Genomic DNA, 19617 nt, shown 5'->3' with positions numbered 1-19617 from the left:
GCGTCGCCAGTAATACGCTGTTGTAGATCTTCCCAGATCTGCGTCTTTAATTTGATTTTCTTCCTCCCGCGGAATTTGCGCGGATGCAATCGCACATCTAGACAATTTTCACCAATCTCAATTCGTGGCCATCAATATGAAGCTTATCCGTCAGCATCTGCAAGCTGGCGGGTGGAAACATATTGCTTTTGTCTGGCCGAGCCACTTTTCCCTGATTGCATTTGTACTGAAAAAGCCCCCAAATTCCCGAGAGAGGCATTCTGTATTCCACTAGCTTTGCTTCTGCCTCTGCATTGCCGCACTGCATAGCAAATGCAGGTATGGGCCAATCTCATTAACAATTTTTTGGCATTTGCGCCGCATTGATTAATTAGGCGCAGTCAGTCAGAAGGGGTTTTTAAGGCACACTTGAAGTCCAAGTCCTTCTTCACCTTCTAAACAACAACAAGTACACATGGTGAAGCCTTTTATGAAATTTTGGAGATTTGTCAAGCTTTTTGTTGTTGTTGTTGTTACAATACAGAACGGTTACTTAGCCAATTGATGTAATGGGACATTTGTTGATGAAATTTGTGCTTGCGAACTTTAACTTTAGATCTCATTTAGGTTAAAGTCAAGCCAATGTAGACACGTTAAGTTTAAAAACGCTGAGATGAAGAAGAATTGAGTTTTTAATGTGGGTGTTTTGTCACATTCTACATCGTAGTTCTGGTTTCTTTCATTTAACCACTGTTTATGACTATTAATCAACTACTACTAACAACTACTTAATTGACAAGATATTGTGGACCTGAAAATACCCAAATCACATTTTTTAGCCTCCTAACAGCAAATACTTCATCACAAATATATGATAATTAAAAGAGGGTCCCTGAAAGGCAATACTTTTTAATTTATATACATTTTTTTGCAGTTGCAGGATATACTATTATACAATGAAGGGCATTTCTACGAAAACCGCCGGGGAAGTCTTACCTCTGACTCCAGCTTATCACCCCCCGCAGCACTGAAAGCAAAGGCCCTGCCTCCCACAATGAACGGGGTCACCAGGCCAGCAGCTTCGGAGCAGCCATCTCTCGCAATGTGACACACACACACACGCTTCCAAATGTTGAATTCTATTAGCAGCATTTTAAACAAAGAAATCGTTGTAAGGCCAATGTGAGCTTTCCATTGTATGATGGGCTACGGCTCACCCCCAATAATTATTCTACATATAAAATGACAGTATTACGCATAAAGTCATTTAGACCCATTGGAGCTCATTTTTTCTTTTGTCTCTATACATAATCGGAATATTTTCCTGATTGTTATAGGTCTCGCTAGAGTGCTTCAATTATTGGCTGCCAATATTGGCGCTAGACATCCAATCCATTTTGGCAGGGAAGGATTGTTGGACGCCTAGCGCTGTCGATGCCGGTTCTCCCAGTTTAAATGAATTAGCTAATGAATTCCGTTATTGTTAATGGCAGGCAATTGGTTAAAATGGACCACTAGGTAAAGAGATCTACCTAAAGGAATACAATAGAAACACTGTTATGATTTTAGTATTATTTTTAGGATAATTTTGTAGAACCTCGTTTTTTTGGGCCATTCATTTCTAATTGCAATTTTTTTAAAGAAATAATTTATAATGTAGCTTGCATTTTTTAATTCAATTGACATATTTTACGTGTGGTTTAAAAGTCTGGATAATATAGTACGATTTCACCTAAACTTGACAAAAACATCGGCTTTTTTTTTCCCGGTGACGCCATTTATTTCAAATGGGAAAAACATGACCTATCAGCCGGAAGTGAACTGAAAAATCCCCAAAATCTACAGAAAGTGGCCTCGTGCTCATTTTTCATTCCAATTGACAGCTCTAAACGTCCAATCCCGTTTGACTGGAATTGGGAATATGATAACAAGTGACCCAAAAATGTTCCCAGAATAATAAGCGACAGAAAATTCGCCGAAAACGACCCATCGAAGTATCCCCAAACACTTTCTCCAGAAATGCCATTTCCAAATTTAAATTGATATTACATCATGTTCTATAACCACACACATTTCCCGTCGACCAATAACAAACCACTGCGGTCTCTCCACCTCTAAATTCATAGCCCGTATTGCATTTAAGAGTAATTGTATGTACGCAAACCACATCAGGTGTTTTTAAGATAAATAAATGGTAGTTAAGTGACCTCAGGTCACTAACCTGGCTAGTCAACCAATACCTTGCTTGCAAGGACATTGGAATCAAAATCCTTTCCTTGAAAGCAGCAAAAACGAGATGTACCTTGTGCTTTTTTTCAACATAACGAACTGAATTGATCAAAGATGAGATCAGGCGTTAAAATGATTCTTTGCTCAGGAAGAATTTTCCTTTTGGATGATTTTTTGGAGGGTAGTGGGGTGGTGGTGGGGGTGCATCAATTTAGAGTCACTGGAGTGGAAAGCGGCTGTTTCTGTGCAAGGGGGAATAAACTGCTAGCGAGAAGAAAACGAAGAAGGAGGGGAAGGCTCCCGCAGACTTTTCTGTGTAATCTTGTTATTGTGGAGTGACACAATGACAAGATTACACATTGCATGTGTCATTTCGGGCCTACGTTAAGCAGCAACAATCATGTTTCTTGCCCATTCTTTCTGTTTTACCTGGCCATGAAAAAGCTCAGCATTTAGAAATATTCATTCGTTCATTTTCCAAACCGCTTATCCTCAAGAGGGGGTGCTGGAGCCTATTCCAGCCAACTATGAACACCCTGAATCGGTGGCCAGACAAGCAGACGGGCAACCATTTGTACTCACACTCATACCTAGGGGGCGGTACTCGGACGTTTCGTGGAAAGATGTTTGGTCCCCAGACATTTGGTCGACAGGACGTTTGGTAGAACGAACGTTTGGTAGAACGGACATTTACTAGAACGGGTTCGTGAGTCCCGAGGTTTGAGTCACGAGACTTTCATTTGTTTAACCCTTAATAATAGTCATTAAATCCCTATTCACCCAATGTTAAAATCGATCAATTGCATGCGAACCCGTTCTAGCAAACGTCCGTTCTACCAAACGTCCGTTCTACCAAACGTCCGTTCTACCAAACGTCCGTTCTACCAAACGTCCGTTCTACCAAACGTCCGTTCTACCAAACGTCCGTTCTACCAAACGTCCGTTCTACCAAACGTCCGTTCTACCAAACGTCCGTTCTACCAAACGTCCGTTCTACCAAACGTCCGTTCTACCAAACGTCCATTCTACCAAACGTCCATTCTACCAAACGTCCATTCTACCAAACGTCCGGTCACGCCTAGGGGCAATTTAGAATGTTCCACCAGCCTACCAAGCATGTTTTTGGGGACGTGGGAGGGAATCGGAGTACCCGGAGAAAACCCACGCAAGCCGGAGAGAACGTGCAAACTCCACACAGTGAGGACCGACCTGGGATTGAACCCTCGATCCCAGATTTGTGAGGGTTACGCACTAATCACCTCCTTTAGAAGTAGCTCGTTTAAAAAGGAAAGATTTGGACCCTTCCCGTGTGTGGAATCATTTTTTTGGTAACATTTGATCCACTTTCTATTAAGTGTAACCCAGTTTAATGTTATTACTGGCAATCTATGCGAGGGCCTGGCTGTAACTGCAACGTCTGGTGTTAAATGTCAGTGACATCCAAGAGGCGTGTTAGTAAAGTGTGCGATACCAAATCAATACACTGGCCAAAAAGCGTAATAACTCTTTGCTTGTTTACTCGATATTTCCCCCTTGGGGCTCACGTGAGAGTTGGATGAGAGTAAAGCGAGCGATTGTAAACATTGGAAAACAAGACTGCTCACATCGACGACGACGAAGACTTCAGCAGCTTCGCAGCGGTCGAGACATTGTCCACAGTGCATCATTCCACGAAGACAAAAGATGGAAAACAAACGAATCGAAATATAAAATGAACTAATTCGACGTCACCTATTCAAACATGGCATTGATTGTCTTTGACCTTAAACATGTTTTCATCCACTAGTTTTACTTGTACACACGATATGGATACTGAGAACAGTTTTTTTCTTGCTAACATTCAAAAAAAATAACATCCACTTTCAAAGACACATGAACACTAAAACAGGGGTTCTCAAACGGGGGTCCACGACCTGCAATTTTGCTGTTTGTAAAATAAAATAATGTTGTTTTAATGTGGCTTTCTTTTTTGTGGCCTGTAAATTTGCTTGGGTTTTATACCAATTATTAATGAATATTTTTTGACAATATTTTGGGTGATAATGAAAACAAGTATAGAGTGGTATAGACAAAATAAGTGGAAACATATATACTTTGTAACTTGATTTGAATGTTTTAATCTCTAAAAATTGGAGTTTTAGGGTGATTTTCTACCAATAAAAAAGTGACTTTCTCCTGGTTAAAATACAATTTTAAACATTTTTAAAACCCACTGTCTGCTCATTTAAAAAGAACATTTTTATAGGAGAAAAAACAAACAAATAGGCATATTTCATTGGGCAGCAATTTGAGAAAGAAAATCTACTGGCAGCTGTTTTCAACAAATTTTGGGGTGAAAAATCAAAAATTGGTCTCAGTTATTCACATCAGTTTTTTCTCTCATCAGCTTATCTAATATTACGTTGTTGTTACGACATGCAAACATATCTTCTACTATTATGAAAACATTGCAGTCTTGTCTTCATGTCATTGTAGGTAAATATGCGATTTTTCTTAAAACAAGCACGTTATACAGTGTTTCGTTTTTTTATAAAGAAAATTGGGATCTTATAGTTAGTTAGAGAATTTGACATGATATAGAAAAACTAAGAGCAGTTTTTCAAGCCCAAATTTGAACAACAGCTGTCAGACCTAGAACAATACAATAATTGTTTTCCTTGATGTCATCTGGGCTGGTTACCATTTTTCCATTAAAACTGCCTCAAAAGTGAACAGGCCACATTTTAGTTCCCCAAACATGATTTGTATTCCGTCAAAATTCTAAAGTGAGGGTCTCACAGGACCCGACGAGTTTGAGAACCCCTTCGTTAGTGTCCGCGGTAGGCCCGTCAATAGATGGCATCCAGTGTTCATGTAGAAAAAAAAACAGGCAGTCCTCGCAGATGTCATTCTAAAAGCGTTACATTCCGAACGTGGCGCAAAGGAGGTGACTACTTCCCGTCTTTGGCAGCGTCTTCACAGCTTGGAGTGCGTCAGCAGCGATTTGCTCAGGTCCTTGGCCTCGTTGGCGGTCCGCACGCGCTCGTAGCCCAGCACGGCCATCGAGTGGTGGCAGTAGTCTTCGACCTGCTTAATCTGTTGGATACTGAGCACCGTCCGCCAGGCGCTAGCCGCCTGGGTGGCGTTGCGAGACGACACGATGAACGGCTTGGACGATGAGCTGGACCCACTGGTCATGTTGAGGGCGAAGGACTCGATGTCGCGGTTGGCCGTCAGGTTGGCGAAGCGGTAGACCGAGCGCAACGTCTTCACCGGGTTGTCCACCAGGTCCTCGTAGCGCACGGCCATGTACTTGCCCTTGAGCCAGGCGGGCGGGTTCAACGCCGTCCTCAACGTCCGGGAGGTGCGGTCGCAGATCACCTCCATGGCGCCGATGGAGTGGTAGTCCGAGCCGTCCTTCTTGTTGGCCTTGTGACCGGCGTCTACGAACGGGATCCGCCGTAGTTTGGGGTCCCGGCTGCGGACCACCTGCAGGTTCTCCCGGATGAGTCCGTGCCGCGATTTGATGCGGGAGTTGGCCACCGCCCGCGGATCTCGGACCAGGTGGATCACCTTCAGGTCCAAGGAAGGGTCCTCCATCAGGGGCGTGAGGACGTTGACGTCCAGAACGCGCACCCCTTTAATGACCACCGTCTTGTACTTGAGGCACTCGTCTTCGAGCAGTCGCAGGCTTTGCGGCGGGCACTTTTTGCACACCTTGTCGTCCACCATCCCCACCACGTCCTTCCTGTAGGCCGAACACAGCGGGTAGGAGCACACCACCTTGTTCAAAGTGGCGCCGAACAGCCCCAGCGAGGTGAAATTCTTGCCCCCGGGGCTGTTGTAAAGCTGAAAGACAGACAAGTCGCAGCGGTACAGCGAGCTCAGCATGTCGCGCGCCGCCCCTTGCAGGGACACGGCGTCGCCCGGGTACAGTTTCTGCCAGATGTGCCACATGGGCTCGTACAAGAAGAACGCGTCGGGGTTCTGGTTGAAGAGCTCACCGAAGAAGGACGAGCCCGAGCGCCACGTGGTCAACACGTAGATGAGCTGCCTCTTCTTGGCCAGCGAGGGGCGGTAGAGGTAGCGCAGGTCCGAGCGCCCCTGGTAGACGGCGCCCCTCATGGGGTGGCTGCACGGCTGCGGCTCCTTGGTCCACTTGTAGTTGGCCAAGTTGAGCATGGTCAGCACCAGGAGCAGGAAATAGGCGGCGAACAGCACCATCTTTTTCCTGCGCAGCACTTTCATCACGATGCCGGGCTGCGCGATTATCTTGCTGTGGTTCCTGTAGGTCTTGAGCTTCCTGCCGAAGCCAGCATCCTTCTCCCAGGGTGCCGTCAACTTCAGCGGCGGGTGATATGTTTTGCCTCTCATCTGTGCCCCAACACACGGGCCCCGCCCCCTGGCGGAGCTCTCCTTACATTGACAATACGTGGGGGGGATAGGGAGAAGGAAAAACGAGGTAGCACCCCTTTTTCGATTCGATTATGTAATCCACGCCGATTCCAAATCCAGCAATGATGTTTGGCGCTGCACTGCGCAACCGTTTTCATAGCAACGCCGGAGGAGAGTCGTTATTGTCCCAGACGGCCGTGGTGGAGCCGGAGCCGGAGAAGGAGCACTCTCCCCCCGGCGTAGCACTCATCGCAGGACCCGTCCTTCCTCTCTCCCCCACTCCCAAAAATGCGCATCCCAGACAATCAAATGAATAGACAATCAAATAGTCCCCGTGACATCTTTCCTCTCTCACCTCCACTCAATCCACATCCGGTCTGAAGAAGCCAAAATCCACATTAGGGTCGTTTTTCTTTTCTTTTTGTTGTTGTTATTGTTGTTGATCTTGAAGAGCGTTGGACCGATTCCTCTCCTCGTCCCACTGCCGTTTGGCGAATGCACACACTGGTCACATGCAATTTGAAGCTAACGGTGAAACTCGGCCCACAAATTAACCCCATTGGTCAGTTAAATGACGTCACGACCTTCGCTCAAAATCCGATTGGCTCATCTGGCCGCTAGTCCGACAATTGTGGTGACGTCCCTGGCTAATAAAACAAGTCAAATCCGCGTCTCTTTGTGCGTTTTTTCCCCTCAAATTTCATGTAAATAAGATGCGGGAATAAATTATAAATTCCTGAAAGCAGACTTGAACAATAATTAAGGAATTCTCTCATGAAATATGCAAGTTGTGAGTAAGTGTTAATGGTTGTGTGTTTTGTGCCCTGCAGGGATGGAAACCATTGTTTTGTGTGCACTGCATTTCACTGGCGACAAATCCTCTGTTCTCTCCGGCTTTCTGGTAAACGGTTGCTATTGCTACCCAGATCAACATTTGTTTGCCTCTAATTGGCTCTAGCAACAAGTTACCTCCATTGTTTTTTCCCACTGAAACTAATTATTTGGATTTTTTTATTTGGGCCTTTCCATTGAAGCCAAGCACTTTATAAGCAGTGCTGAAATGCAATACTATACCCTTAAAGTAGATGCAAGGTGTCATTTTTTACATATATGATATTATTCAGGAATAAACCCTCACCCTTACAGTTTCATTTCATCCAAAAATTGTGTGTGCTGGGTGCTCAGAACATTTGAAAGGTCAAGGATATTTCCATCTAGAACATAATTTAATGTGTAAAAAGGGGAAAAACCCATCCAGGCTGCAAAATTAACCAGAACCGCCTCTGAGCGACCCCTTCCATGTTTCAGTCTTGTCGCAGCATGCTCAATTGCTGGATGACAACTCCCATCATGTTTGGGCTTGCTCAGATTTTCCATGTAGCTTTTTAGTGAGCAAACACACTTCATGTGTCATGTTTTTAGTCCCCTGATTTCATGCAAAACAATTGTAATCTAATATTTGTGCGCACTGCCCTCTGCTGATCATTACAGCCATTGCAAATGATTTTAACAAGACCTATAGACTAGAAATACGATTTAATCATTTTGACACTCTAAATTTTAGTGGTGTACTAATTGAAATGTTGTTAGGTAAAATGCATACATTGTGCGCACACACTAAATATATAAATATGGATTTACACTTCAGTTAGGGAAGGGGGGTATTACGGTATTTTGCTGCCAAAGTGGAAAGCTGCAGTGAAAAGGGTACTTTGTTATCTAATCGGGAGCTCGGGAATGGCGCGTGCGCAGTAGGAGCCTCGTCCCCATCACTCAGATGTAGAAGCAGCAGCATCAGGACCACCGAGCTTCTCCTCGACCTCCAATGATGGCGCATGCAAACACGGCGCTTGTCTTGTCTTCTTCCAAAAGCCCCGACCGCAACTTCTTCGCCTCCGTTTGACGTCGGTCGAGTTTTGGACGAGCGTTGACATTGTGATGGTCGCACCACGACGCGCTTGCGACAAAAGGCTGCCCTGAGAGACCCCGCCGAGATCCTCATCAGTCGTGGGGGGGATATGCACGTCAGTGTTTGGCCCTGCTCGCTCTCCGTCGTGATGGCAGCTCTGTACCAGGGCACGGACGCATCCTCCCCGGATAAATTCTTCGCCCTGAAAGACGTCAGGGAGGTGAAGGAGGAGACCACGCTGGACGAGAAGCTCTTTCTGCTGGCCTGCGAGAAAGGTCGGTGCTGCACATAAATCTATGTGAACATATTTTTGCAGTGCTGATGGAGGAATGACAGGATAAATATTTCCATTGTTTGTTTGAAGCATTCCGAGATGCATTTGATTTGGTTGCAAAGGATGGCATGCTAAAATCTAGGGAAAAATATGAGTTAGATAAGTGTATATATCCTTAATTGATTTGAAATGTAACATAAACGTTCAAGGTAATAAAATAAGTACATTTAAAAAAGGAATAAGTCGGTAAAGTGAATCAAATTCCAAGTATGATTGCAGGTCTATAAATACACAAATCTGTGATTTGTCTATTTCATTTTTTTAGATAAGAAAAATCTGCTCATTTTTAGCTTTTAATAGATCGATGGGATTTAAAAAATAATTTCAAACATTGGGAAATAGCCCTTTTACATCTAATCTATACATCGTAGCCAACTGTTTTCCATAATTACTTAATAGAAATAACTTTCATTCATTCATTTTCTGTAGCCCGTATCCTCACAGGGCACATGGGGGGTGCTGGAGCCTATCCCAACTGACTTTGGGCACCAGGTGGCGGACAGACACCCTGAATTGATGGCCAGCCAATTATAGGGAAATTATTTTAATTCATAAATATCTATTTGTACATTTGTCATTGGTCATTATAGTTTTTATTGAACCTAACATTAAATATACCAGTTCACATACACAAATTTAATAAAAAAACTTGACCCATCTGTTCGTTTGAGTACAACAGCCACCCCATGTTTTATCCAAAGAAAGGATAAAACAACAAAGGCATGTGGACGCTTCTGTGACAGGCATGACACAAAACAGCAACTGTGACCATATAAAGTCTACAAACAAGGACCAGAACTGTAGCAGCCATTTGTGGGAGATGTTACTGTAAACAAGGGTTAGTCTTTAACCAAGCCCCCTAGTGGGTGGTTCTAGCCTCGGTCTACTCGGCACTTTCTGGGTCCACAGGTGACTACTACATGGTGAAGAAGCTGCTGGAGGAGAACAGACACGGTGAACTCAACGTCAATAGCGTTGACGTGCTGGGCCGCGACGCCGTCACCATCGCCATCGAGAATGAGAATCTTGACATCCTGCAGCTTCTACTCGAGCATGGTTGCCAGGTAGTAAACACGCGCAAACAGGCCTTCCTATCGTGGAGTGTTTATTTAATATGAACAACAGGTCAATGTTGAGTATTCTCGAACACCCACAGTCCCTTGCAATGGTTGTGTAGCTGATATTGGAAGGATGCGTGAGTAAAATCCGTTCTGAGAGAGGGAGGAGGCCATGAGAGGGAAGAAAGCTATGTTCTGAAGAGTACATTTAGACCTTGGGAACTGGAATTGAAGGAAAAGGATGTTCTGGGTGGATGAATGAATGTTCAAAAACCCACTTAGAATAGGAAGAGAAAAGGAAATACTATTTGGAAGAGCCCAATTTTGACTGGCGTATGTCTAGGGACCAAGGTACAGTCTTATGGTCCAAACATTAAATGTACTGCATGTAGTTGCTTTTGTTTTTGGCACCGTGTCAGCTTTATTTCCTCACAGGCTACCGACGCGCTGCTGGTAGCCATAGACTCGGAAGTGGTGGGAGCTGTGGACATCCTCCTCAACCACAGACCCAGGCGTGCATCCAAGCCCTCCATGGCTGTGAGTCCTTGAAGAGAAAGCACTGTCCTGGCAAAAAAAATAAAAAATACTTTGCCTTTGTTCATTCACATTTCCTTTTAACCTCATAGAAACTGATGCAGCGAATCCAGAATCCTGAGTATTCCACAACCATGGATGTGGCTCCAGTCATTCTGGCGGCCCACAGGAATAACTACGAGATCCTGACCATGTTACTGAAACAGGACATCTCGCTACCACGGCCGCACGCTGTAGGCTGCGAATGCACCCTCTGCAACGCCAAAAACAAGAAGGACAGTTTGCGGCACTCCAGGTATTCGACCAGATTATCATTATGTGTGTTTTTCAATCGGTACTCGGACGTTTCGTCGAAAGACGTTTGGTCCCCGGACGTTTGGTAGAACGGATGTTTGGTCGACCGGACGTTTGGTCGACCGGACGTCTGGTTGACCGGACATTTGGTAGAACGGACGTTTGGTCGCCGGGTTGTTACTGTTGAAATCAGCTCTCAAAATTATAATCATGAGAGAGAGAGTTAGTTTAATATCTAAAATATCTAATATCAAAATATCAACAGTAAACTCTCTGACATAATTTGACAGTGAGCGAACCCGGCGACCAAACGTCCGTTCTACCAAACGTCCGGTCGACCAAACGTCCGTTCTACCAAACGTCCGTTCTACCAAACGGCCGTTCTACCAAACGTCCGAGGACCAAACGTCCGGGGACCAAACGTCTTTCGACAAAACGTCCGGTCAAGTTTTCAATCAGTTCTTTGTTGACCGGTCAAAATAGGGACATTAGTCTGTGGGTGCGTACATACAGAAGAACACTTTTTTTCAGTTTTTGTGCCTCGCAACCTCACTTTCCCATCTCTCTCTGGCGATAGGTTCCGCCTGGACATTTACCGTTGCCTGGCCAGCCCTTCCCTCATCATGCTAACCGAAGAAGATCCCATCCTTAGGGCCTTCGAGCTGAGTACGGATCTCAGGGAACTCAGCCTGGTGGAGGTGGAGTTCAGGTGCTTGTTAGTCGGAACACGGAGGTTGCATACAAGTAAATAGACTTAGTGGTCAGTTACGGAAATAATTCAAGTCCTAACTGAAGGTAAAACAGTATGTTGGGTGCAAAGTTGCAACTTTGTCAGAAAAAGAAATACTTACATTCGAGCAAAGATATCTAAAAAAAATATTAGAAACAGTGGATTAGTCACAAGCACAAAAATCGTCTCACTTACTTGTTGGTGTTTCACAAATGCAGGAACGACTATGAGGAGCTGGCTAAGCAGTGCAAGATGTTCGCCAAGGATCTACTGGCTCAGGCTCGGAACTCCAGAGAACTGGAAGTCATCCTCAACCACACGTCCAATGAAGATTCCACGGATAAGCGGGGACTCCTGGAAGAGCGGATGAACCTCAGCCGCCTCAAACTGGCCATCAAATACAATCAGAAAGAGGTCAGTCGGGCAACTTGAGCAGCTGCTTCTCACATGTTTATGCCACGCTTTTCTCCGCATGAGAAATTCTTGTCTTGGCTGCTGTTGGATGATTTACAGCTGCTAAATTATAACTGGCGCTTGTGTTAAAAAAAAAAAGTTTGGGAAACATTATCATGAAAATTCCTCATAGAGGTGCTTAAAATTTCCCATCTTAAAAATTCTCAAGTATTGTCACATGATCTTACGCCTCTCAAAGTGAATGTTGTTGCTTCTTTGGCAGTTTCTCTAGGTATTTAGAAAATGGATTGATGGATGATTGATTTTGATGGGATCGACCAATCCAGAGCCTTGTTTGCTTCTCACCCAAAGTTTTTTGAAATGACTTTTGGTGAGAACCGATTGGTCTTCCTTGATCTTGATTGATATTGTCTGGCATTTTTTGCACCAAATAAAAATTTAAAAAAAACAAGTACTGAGAAAGGACTTAGATGGCACTTACCTACATTCCCTACATTGGATGCATTGGATGCAAAGCCCAAGTGAGCAGTAATATTTCTATGAACTAATGGAGGTCAGCTAATTTTAGCCAGTGTGAATCATGGGACGTAAAAAGTATTTTAACCTTTTAACCTCCAAGCTTGGGCTCAACTGCTTGCAGTCCTCTTTAATCTATTAGATTTAGCATCTACCATAAGGATTTGTGCTATGAGCTACTACTCTTTACCCTTATAAATGTCCTTGCTGGCCAATAACATTGTTTTCGAATGTGGGAGGTTTGGGAAGTCTCAAAATGATTTGATGTATTTTCCAGTTCGTGTCTCAGTCCAACTGTCAGCAGTTCCTCAACACGGTGTGGTTCGGCGAGACGGCCAGCTATAGGCGCAAGCACACCTGCCTGAAGATTGCCACAGTGCTAAGCGTGGCCATGCTGTGGCCCCTGCTGTCCGTGTGCTACTTGCTGGTGCCGCGATCCCGCGTGGGCCAGATCATTCACACTCCCTTTGTCAAGTTCATCATCCACAGCGCCTCCTACTTCACCTTCTTGCTCCTGCTCAACCTCTACTCGCTGGTCTACAACGAGGACAAGAAGAACACCATGGGTCCTGCACTTGAGATGGTAGACTATCTGCTAATCCTCTGGATCATGGGTAGGTACCAAATGCGAATTACTTTTGTGTCTTGGTCATCTGTCATAGCTCTCGTTGTCAGGTTTGTCTGTGCATGAATTATATAATTCACAGGTGTCAAAGTGGCGGCCCGGGGGCCAAATCTGGCCCGCTGCATCATTTTGTGTGGCCCGGGAAAGTAAATCATGAGTGCCGACTTTCTGTTTTACGATCAAATTAAAATGAAGATTATAGATATACATTATATTTACTGATTTTCCCCCTTTTAAATCAATAATTGAAATTATTTTAATCCATTTTTTTCTGTTTTTAGTTCAAAAATCATTTTGTAAAATCTAAAAATATATAAAAATATTTTTTGTTTTCCACTTTGATATGGAACATAATGATTAAAAGAGATTTTCCCTTACTAAGAAAAAAAAGCTCAAATAAACATTGTTTTAGATCTATAAAAAACGGAATATTCAGGACTTTTGATCCAGTTCTTTTAATGCATTTATAAAATAAATCTAAATATTATATCTAAAATGGTCCGGCCCCCCTTGACGTAATGACATCACAGTAGTATTACTTGTATTGCTCGTTTGTCACAAACCTGCAGTTTTAGATTTGACATTTACTCAAACCCTTAAAAATGTCTTAACTTGGATATACACGTCTTTTCAATGTGTTGACTTATCCCTCAAATGCCTTGATTTGGTGCCCTGATTTGTGCGTACATAGATGACGTCATCTTAATGTCAACACAAGCATTAGCTTTCTAAACTTTAATGTCCAAATTCCTCCAAGTACATAACTGTTGATTCTTTTCAGAATAGGGAAAAAGGCCTATCATATCCTAATTTGAATTTCCTAGTGGAGTGTAAATGAGATGTCTATGTCATGAGCCTGGCTGAAGTCCAGCAGGCCCATCCTGTCTGCGTCCATAATCCCATCACAAGAAACATCCGCCTTTAATACCGAACGACAGAGTGCCTGCTTTCACCAAATCAACATCCGCTGAGCGTCGACACGTGCGCGAGCTCACATGAGGATCCTGAGACATTTTGTCCGCTGCCAAGAAACCATTAGCGCCGTGGTTGAATTGCTGGAATGGCTCGCTGCCTTCTCAGCGGTGATAGTTTGACTCACGCTTGCAGAATTCTGCAGCAACCAAGCGGCAGCTCATTGGTCGGCGAGTCGTAACTCGTGGCAGTTGCAATCCCCGATCATACGGCTCTGCCACTGATAAGCCCTTCAAGTCGAGGCTACAGTATTTGGGTACAGGGTCGATTGGTCGCCGATCTTTTGGTCGCCCGGAAGGTTATTGATAATTACCATTTAAATCGTTGCTCAAATTCCCTAAATACAAACTGTGAATTATTATTTAGTCATACTTAATGCCCTATTAATTATTAGGCTAAAGAAAAGCTCCAAATTTCCCGGACTTTTATTGTGTTCTGTTGGAGAACTTGTTAAGACCCTGACTGACGTCCCTTCTTAAAGGGACAACTCATGGACATACAAACTCTTATACACTCACACGTCCGCTCAGTGAAACTGCTCAGGGCCATTGTTGGCTTTTATTGATGCGTAGACCGTGTTGTTTTACCTTGTTTTGTCGCCGGTCTTTTGGTCGCCCGTTGTCGCGGTCCGGGCGACCAAAAGACCGGCGACCAAAAGACGGCAACCAAAAGACCGGCGACCAATCGACTGCACACACAGGATTTGTATATTTTTTTGCTATGGAAGTACAACCAACATTTCATTTCTGAAACAGAGAGGAAAATCCATTAAAAATCTTAACATGTATTCCAATTGTAACTACAACCTACCTATCCAAACGAACAAGAATCCGTTCTAGAAAACCACGTGTGAACCGGTGCTAAAAGTTCATCCATGCGTCGTATGCAGTGTTTGCTGATGTGCTTTGTAATGTTCTACTTTTCATCACTCCTCCCTGTTCACCGCATTTGCTTTTCCATCGAGTCACATGCTGCTCATTAATGGCTAAATCGGATGAAGCAAACATGTGCATGTGTGTGTCACTGAATCCCCCATGGGTGTGTGCACTTCCACTTTCCTTCCGCCTGAAAAAAAATCCCTCCTTTCCCTCAAAAAGCAGACAAAACAAATGTAGCCTTGGTTGCTCAACTTATTGACAAAAAAGTGTGTGGAACAATAGCAGACGTGACCAAGCATTCAAATCCAGTTTCCTGTAGATAACATTAAAACAGGGAGAAAATGCCAAATTAGGTAAACGCCCATCATAGATGTGCCTGAATTATTATTTTCTTTGGCCATTCTATTGCTCCAGTAGGAATTCTAAATTGTCTGTAGATGTGAACATGGATGAAAAGGGAATTGAAGTATGTGTATTTACATGCAAAATTGTTATGTGTCATGCAGGAATGGTGTGGTCCGATGTGAAGCGTTTGTGGTACGAGGGACTGGAAGATTTCTTGGACGAGTCCAGGAATCAGCTGAGCTTTGTCATGAATTCCCTTTACCTAGCTACCTTCGCCCTCAAGATAGTTGCAAACAGCAAGGTAAACGTATAAATATCACTTGTTAAAATATTTTCCCTGGGTTAGGATTGAAATCACTCATATACACTTTTTGGGAAATACAATAGGGATCGAGATTTATAGCACTTTTCACACTGTTTTTTAACGTTGCTGAAACCTGGACTAACTATTAGTATGCAAGCAAATAAAAAAGGGAATTATTTCAGATTTATATCATCCTCTGAAAGTAGCATTCTCTGGATTATGTATGTTCCAGATTAGGAATCAGGGTACATTCACAGTTTGCACCCTGGAAGAAAAGTGGGGTCATATTTTTAGATGTTTGCCTTTCTTTTGCAGTTCAATAATGTCGGGGAGACCGAGAGGAAGAAATGGGACGCCTTTCATCCCATCCTTGTGGCTGAGGGCCTGTTTGCCTTTGCCAATGTTCTCAGCTATTTGCGCCTCTTCTTTATGTACACTACCAGCTCCATTCTGGGGCCACTTCAGGTAGGAAAACATTTTCTTTTCTTTTTAAATAGGTGTTAGTGTGTGGGATTGCAGTGATGGATGGGCAAGCTGTGAAACAACAGCTCTGAAAATGCCGTTATGTCATCCTTTTGAAATGGCGAGATTATGAAAATGGGTTTTTTAACGCCCACGGTGTGAGTGAAGCAAAGACTCATGTTTTTGATAGGAATATATTTTTTTCGATGTCCATTCTTCCGTTTTTATTTCATCACAAGCCGTCTGACAGACAGAAAATTGTGTGATTTCTGCTTCCAGTCAAGTTAGACTTTCATGTTTGTGGTCATCTGACTTATTAGTGCACTCCACCTATTTATTGTTACACTAACCTCAGCCTTTTCGGTAATTGTGACATCATTTTTCTGTCTGGACCAAATGGAAAAGTGGATGCCCACGCATTACCACGTGTGACTTAGTCGTGTAAGGAAGGTTTTCTCTCATTCTGTCCTTCCAATAATTGTCCCGCTGATTCAACGGACTGAAGTTGGAAAGACTGAGTCTACATTTACAGTACATGTGCATGGACAGATACAAGAAAGTGTTTAACTGAACTAAAATATGTTGCAAAGTATTCTAAATCAGAACACCTAAAACATATGTGGGAAGTCTCAAGGTGTGCAAACGGCCACAGTGTTTGCTTAGTGGTTTTGACAAACATCTCGCTTCATATGGTGAGCTCCTGTCACCGTTAAATACTCCCAGTGTAGTTAATTTCGGAGCCGCGGTATCTCGACGGAGCCTGGCTGGCTGCCCGATGTGAAAACCGTACAAACAAGATGAACGCGGTAGCTCAGGACGCAAAATCCTACGATCCAAAGGTATGCAAACCTTTTCAATGCTAGGCACCTTGAGAAAATGTTCACCGTATGACTGTACTCCCCAACCACAAGGACAGTACTTGGAATCTATAGGAAAATGGAAAGAGGAACAGTTTCCTGGAATAACAGAACCATATGGTCATGGTGTCAAAGAAGGGTCAACAGGGGAGGGCTCCCATGATTTTTTACGTCCTCGTGGAACTGAGATTCTAGGTAGCGGATAAAGAAAATATATAAAGGGTGATTGTGGGAGAAAAATCAGTGTCCAAGGGGGGAAAAAATAGTTATTATTTTGATGGCCTCTGGAGCTATGAAAAACATTGTTATTCAAGTTCAACTAAATTCTTTTTCTCACCAGATCTCCATGGGTCAGATGTTGCAGGAGTTTGGCAAGTTTCTGGGCCTTTTTCTTCTCGTCTTGTTCTCATTCACCATCGGGCTCACTCAGCTCTACGGAAAAGACCAGAAAGACCCAGAGAAAAATCCGCCTAGCGACTGCCAGGGCATTTTCTGCCAACAGCAGAGCAACGACGCGTTCCACACGTACGTCTTTGGCTAAGTTCCTCATGAGAATTTTGTTAGGGGAGATGATTTATTGTATGTTATTCTATTCTCGCAGCTTCATGGGTACCTGCTACGCCCTCTTTTGGTACATCTTCTCACTGGCTCACGTGGCGCTCTTCGTCACACGCATCAGCTACACTGAGGAACTGCGCTCCTTTGTGGGCGCCCTGATAATAGGAACCTACAACATTGTGGTGGTCATTGTACTGACCAAGCTGTTAGTGGCCATGCTCCATAAAAGCTTCAGGCAAATTGCTGTGAGTGTCGCACTTAACAAGCAGCTTCAGACTGTCCATTTTGGGCTCCAAATGCAAGCTTTCAAACAGAACTAGTACATTGATTACTGACGATTGCCTGTGAATATTGTGTCTGCTGTAATTGTTTATCAGAACCATGAGGACAAAGAGTGGAAGTTTGCCCGGGCCAAACTGTGGCTTAGCTACTTTGATGATAAGTGTACAATGCCGCCTCCGTTCAACATCCTGCCATCGCCTAAGACCGTCTGTTATCTGCTCACCAGCATGAGCAAATGGATCTGTTCGCACACGTCTAAGGGAAGAGTCAAGAGACAGAACAGCCTCAAGGTGAGAATTATAACCTATTTCGTGTCAAACACACGCAGGATTTATAGTCTACATCACATGTGTCAAAGTGGCGGCCCGGGGGCCCAAATTTGGCCCGCCGCATCATTTTGTGTGGCCCGGGAAAGTAAATCTTGAGTGCTGACTTTCTGTTTTAGGATCAAATTAAAATGAAGAATATAGATGTATATTAAATTTCCTGATTTTCCCCCTTTTAAATCAATAATTGTAATTTTTTAATCATTTTTTTCTGTTTTTAGTTCAAAAATCATTTTGTAAAATCTAAAAATATATTTAAAAAAGCTAAAATAAACATTGTTTTAGATCTATAAAAAATGAATATTCAGGGTTTTTAATCCATTTATAAAAAAATATCTAAATATTATATCTAAAATGGTCTGGCCCGCCTGAAATCAAGTTGACGTTAACGCGGCCTGCGAACCAACCCGAGTCTGACACCCTTGGTCTACATCGTTACTTTCTGCTTCTTCTTGTCAAACCTGCCACATGAGACGATATCCGTTGCTTAAATAGGTACAAGATTGTAACATCTATACTAGTTTTGTGAGACCTTTTGTGTGCTAGAAGTAACCGATCAGACTTTTGTAAGAAAATGTTAATTGCTGCCGGAAGGTTTTCTTTAGTTTAATTTGATATAAAAATGTAATTGATAGTGGCAATAAAACACGTGAAGACCTGTGCACTATCTACTCAACTCAAATGAACATTCACAAGACAAAAAATCATCCGAGTTAAAGCTTGTAAATCTGACGACAAATAAACTAGATCACCAGAACTCCTAAATTAGGTGGACAGCTAGCGCAGGATGCAAACAGGGCCAATGTTCCCTCTAATTTTTTGTTTGTCTGGGCAGAAAGACAACCTCCCTGAGCACACTGAGTACCGGTGTGAGCAACATCATCAAGTATCACACCTGCCATAAGCAGGTGCATGTCTACTACACATAAATTATTTAGTAATAATAAAATGTAATGATTAATATCTATGAATGGGGCGGACCAGCGGATGAGTGGTAGCTAAAAAAAAAAGATAAAAAAAAAAAAAGAAAATTGGGATTTTATTTTGTGCGCTCCATATGATTTGCTGTGCGCAGAGAAGACGAGACTAGTGCGCAATTACACATGTTATTCATGTCGACTTAAAAATAGTCTGTTAAAACCAAACAATATTTTGATCCTGGCAGTTATTATGTCTACTGTAAGTATTACATCCTCTCACACAAAGGAATGGAAGAACCTGAAGCAAAAGCGTGATGAGAACTACCAGAAGATCATGTGCTGTCTGGTGCACCGCTACCTGACCTCCACACGGCAGAAGATGCAAAGCACTGACCAGGCCACTGTGGAGAACCTCAACGACCTGCGCCAGGACCTGTCCAAATTTCGCAATGAGATGCGGGACCTGTTGGGCTTCCGTACCTCCAAATACGCCATGTTCTACCCCAGGAGCTAGAAACCTTTTACGATTCCTCTTGACATCCCTTTTCCTGCTACTCATTTACTCTACAAGAGGAAAAGACAGACTGACTGAAGCCAAATAGAAACAATATCAACGTAGTGTCATGTTTTTGTAAAGAAAGAAAGCCATTGTTTTGGACAGAAAAGTTAATAAATATTTATGCAAACATTTCCCTATGTGCTGCACTGGTTTTGCAG

At 43.3% G+C, this 19617-nt stretch overlaps 2 protein-coding genes and 1 long non-coding RNA gene across 3 annotated transcripts; 1 reads left to right on the top strand and 2 right to left on the bottom strand.

Annotated features, from left to right (window-relative positions):
• Window positions 1-4518: 4518 nt before the first annotated feature.
• Window positions 4519-7084, bottom strand: chst2b (carbohydrate (N-acetylglucosamine-6-O) sulfotransferase 2b). The gene has a single exon (XM_077624783.1). It carries the CDS (start codon window positions 6559-6561, stop codon window positions 5164-5166), a length of 1398 nt encoding a protein of 465 aa, XP_077480909.1. The 5' UTR covers window positions 6562-7084; the 3' UTR covers window positions 4519-5163.
• A 1019-nt stretch (window positions 7085-8103) lies between these two features.
• Window positions 8104-12027, bottom strand: LOC144092026 (uncharacterized). Its single transcript, XR_013305954.1, has 2 exons — window positions 11637-12027; window positions 8104-8755 (listed from the first exon to the last, which is right to left on the bottom strand). It is a non-coding gene; the product is annotated as an uncharacterized LOC144092026 (long non-coding RNA).
• On the top strand, window positions 8295-19590 carry trpc1 (transient receptor potential cation channel, subfamily C, member 1). Its single transcript, XM_077624778.1, has 13 exons — window positions 8295-8766; window positions 9735-9889; window positions 10319-10420; window positions 10510-10712; window positions 11289-11420; window positions 11660-11855; window positions 12649-12985; window positions 15353-15492; window positions 15811-15960; window positions 17155-17339; window positions 17416-17617; window positions 17750-17944; window positions 19187-19590. The coding sequence occupies exons 1-13, from the start codon at window positions 8601-8603 to the stop codon at window positions 19412-19414; spliced, it is 2391 nt and encodes a 796-aa protein (XP_077480904.1). The 5' UTR covers window positions 8295-8600; the 3' UTR covers window positions 19415-19590.
• Window positions 19591-19617: the final 27 nt, after the last annotated feature.

Source organism: Stigmatopora argus, chromosome 17 (assembly GCF_051989625.1).
Source record: "Stigmatopora argus isolate UIUO_Sarg chromosome 17, RoL_Sarg_1.0, whole genome shotgun sequence".
Taxonomy (NCBI): domain Eukaryota; kingdom Metazoa; phylum Chordata; class Actinopteri; order Syngnathiformes; family Syngnathidae; genus Stigmatopora; species Stigmatopora argus.
This window is presented reverse-complemented; position numbering and strand designations above follow the sequence as displayed.

Bases quoted from the DNA above. Each gene is read 5' to 3' on its own strand.
- trpc1 (XM_077624778.1), top strand. From the start codon at position 8,601: ATGCACGTCAGTGTTTGGCCCTGCTCGCTCTCCGTCGTGATGGCAGCT. The intron at 11,421-11,659 runs GTGCTTGTTAGT...TCACAAATGCAG, and splicing joins CTGGTGGAGGTGGAGTTCAG to GAACGACTATGAGGAGCTGG. The intron at 15,961-17,154 runs GTAGGAAAACAT...TTTTCTCACCAG, and splicing joins CCATTCTGGGGCCACTTCAG to ATCTCCATGGGTCAGATGTT.
- chst2b (XM_077624783.1), bottom strand. From the start codon at position 6,561: ATGAGAGGCAAAACATATCACCCGCCGCTGAAGTTGACGGCACCCTGG.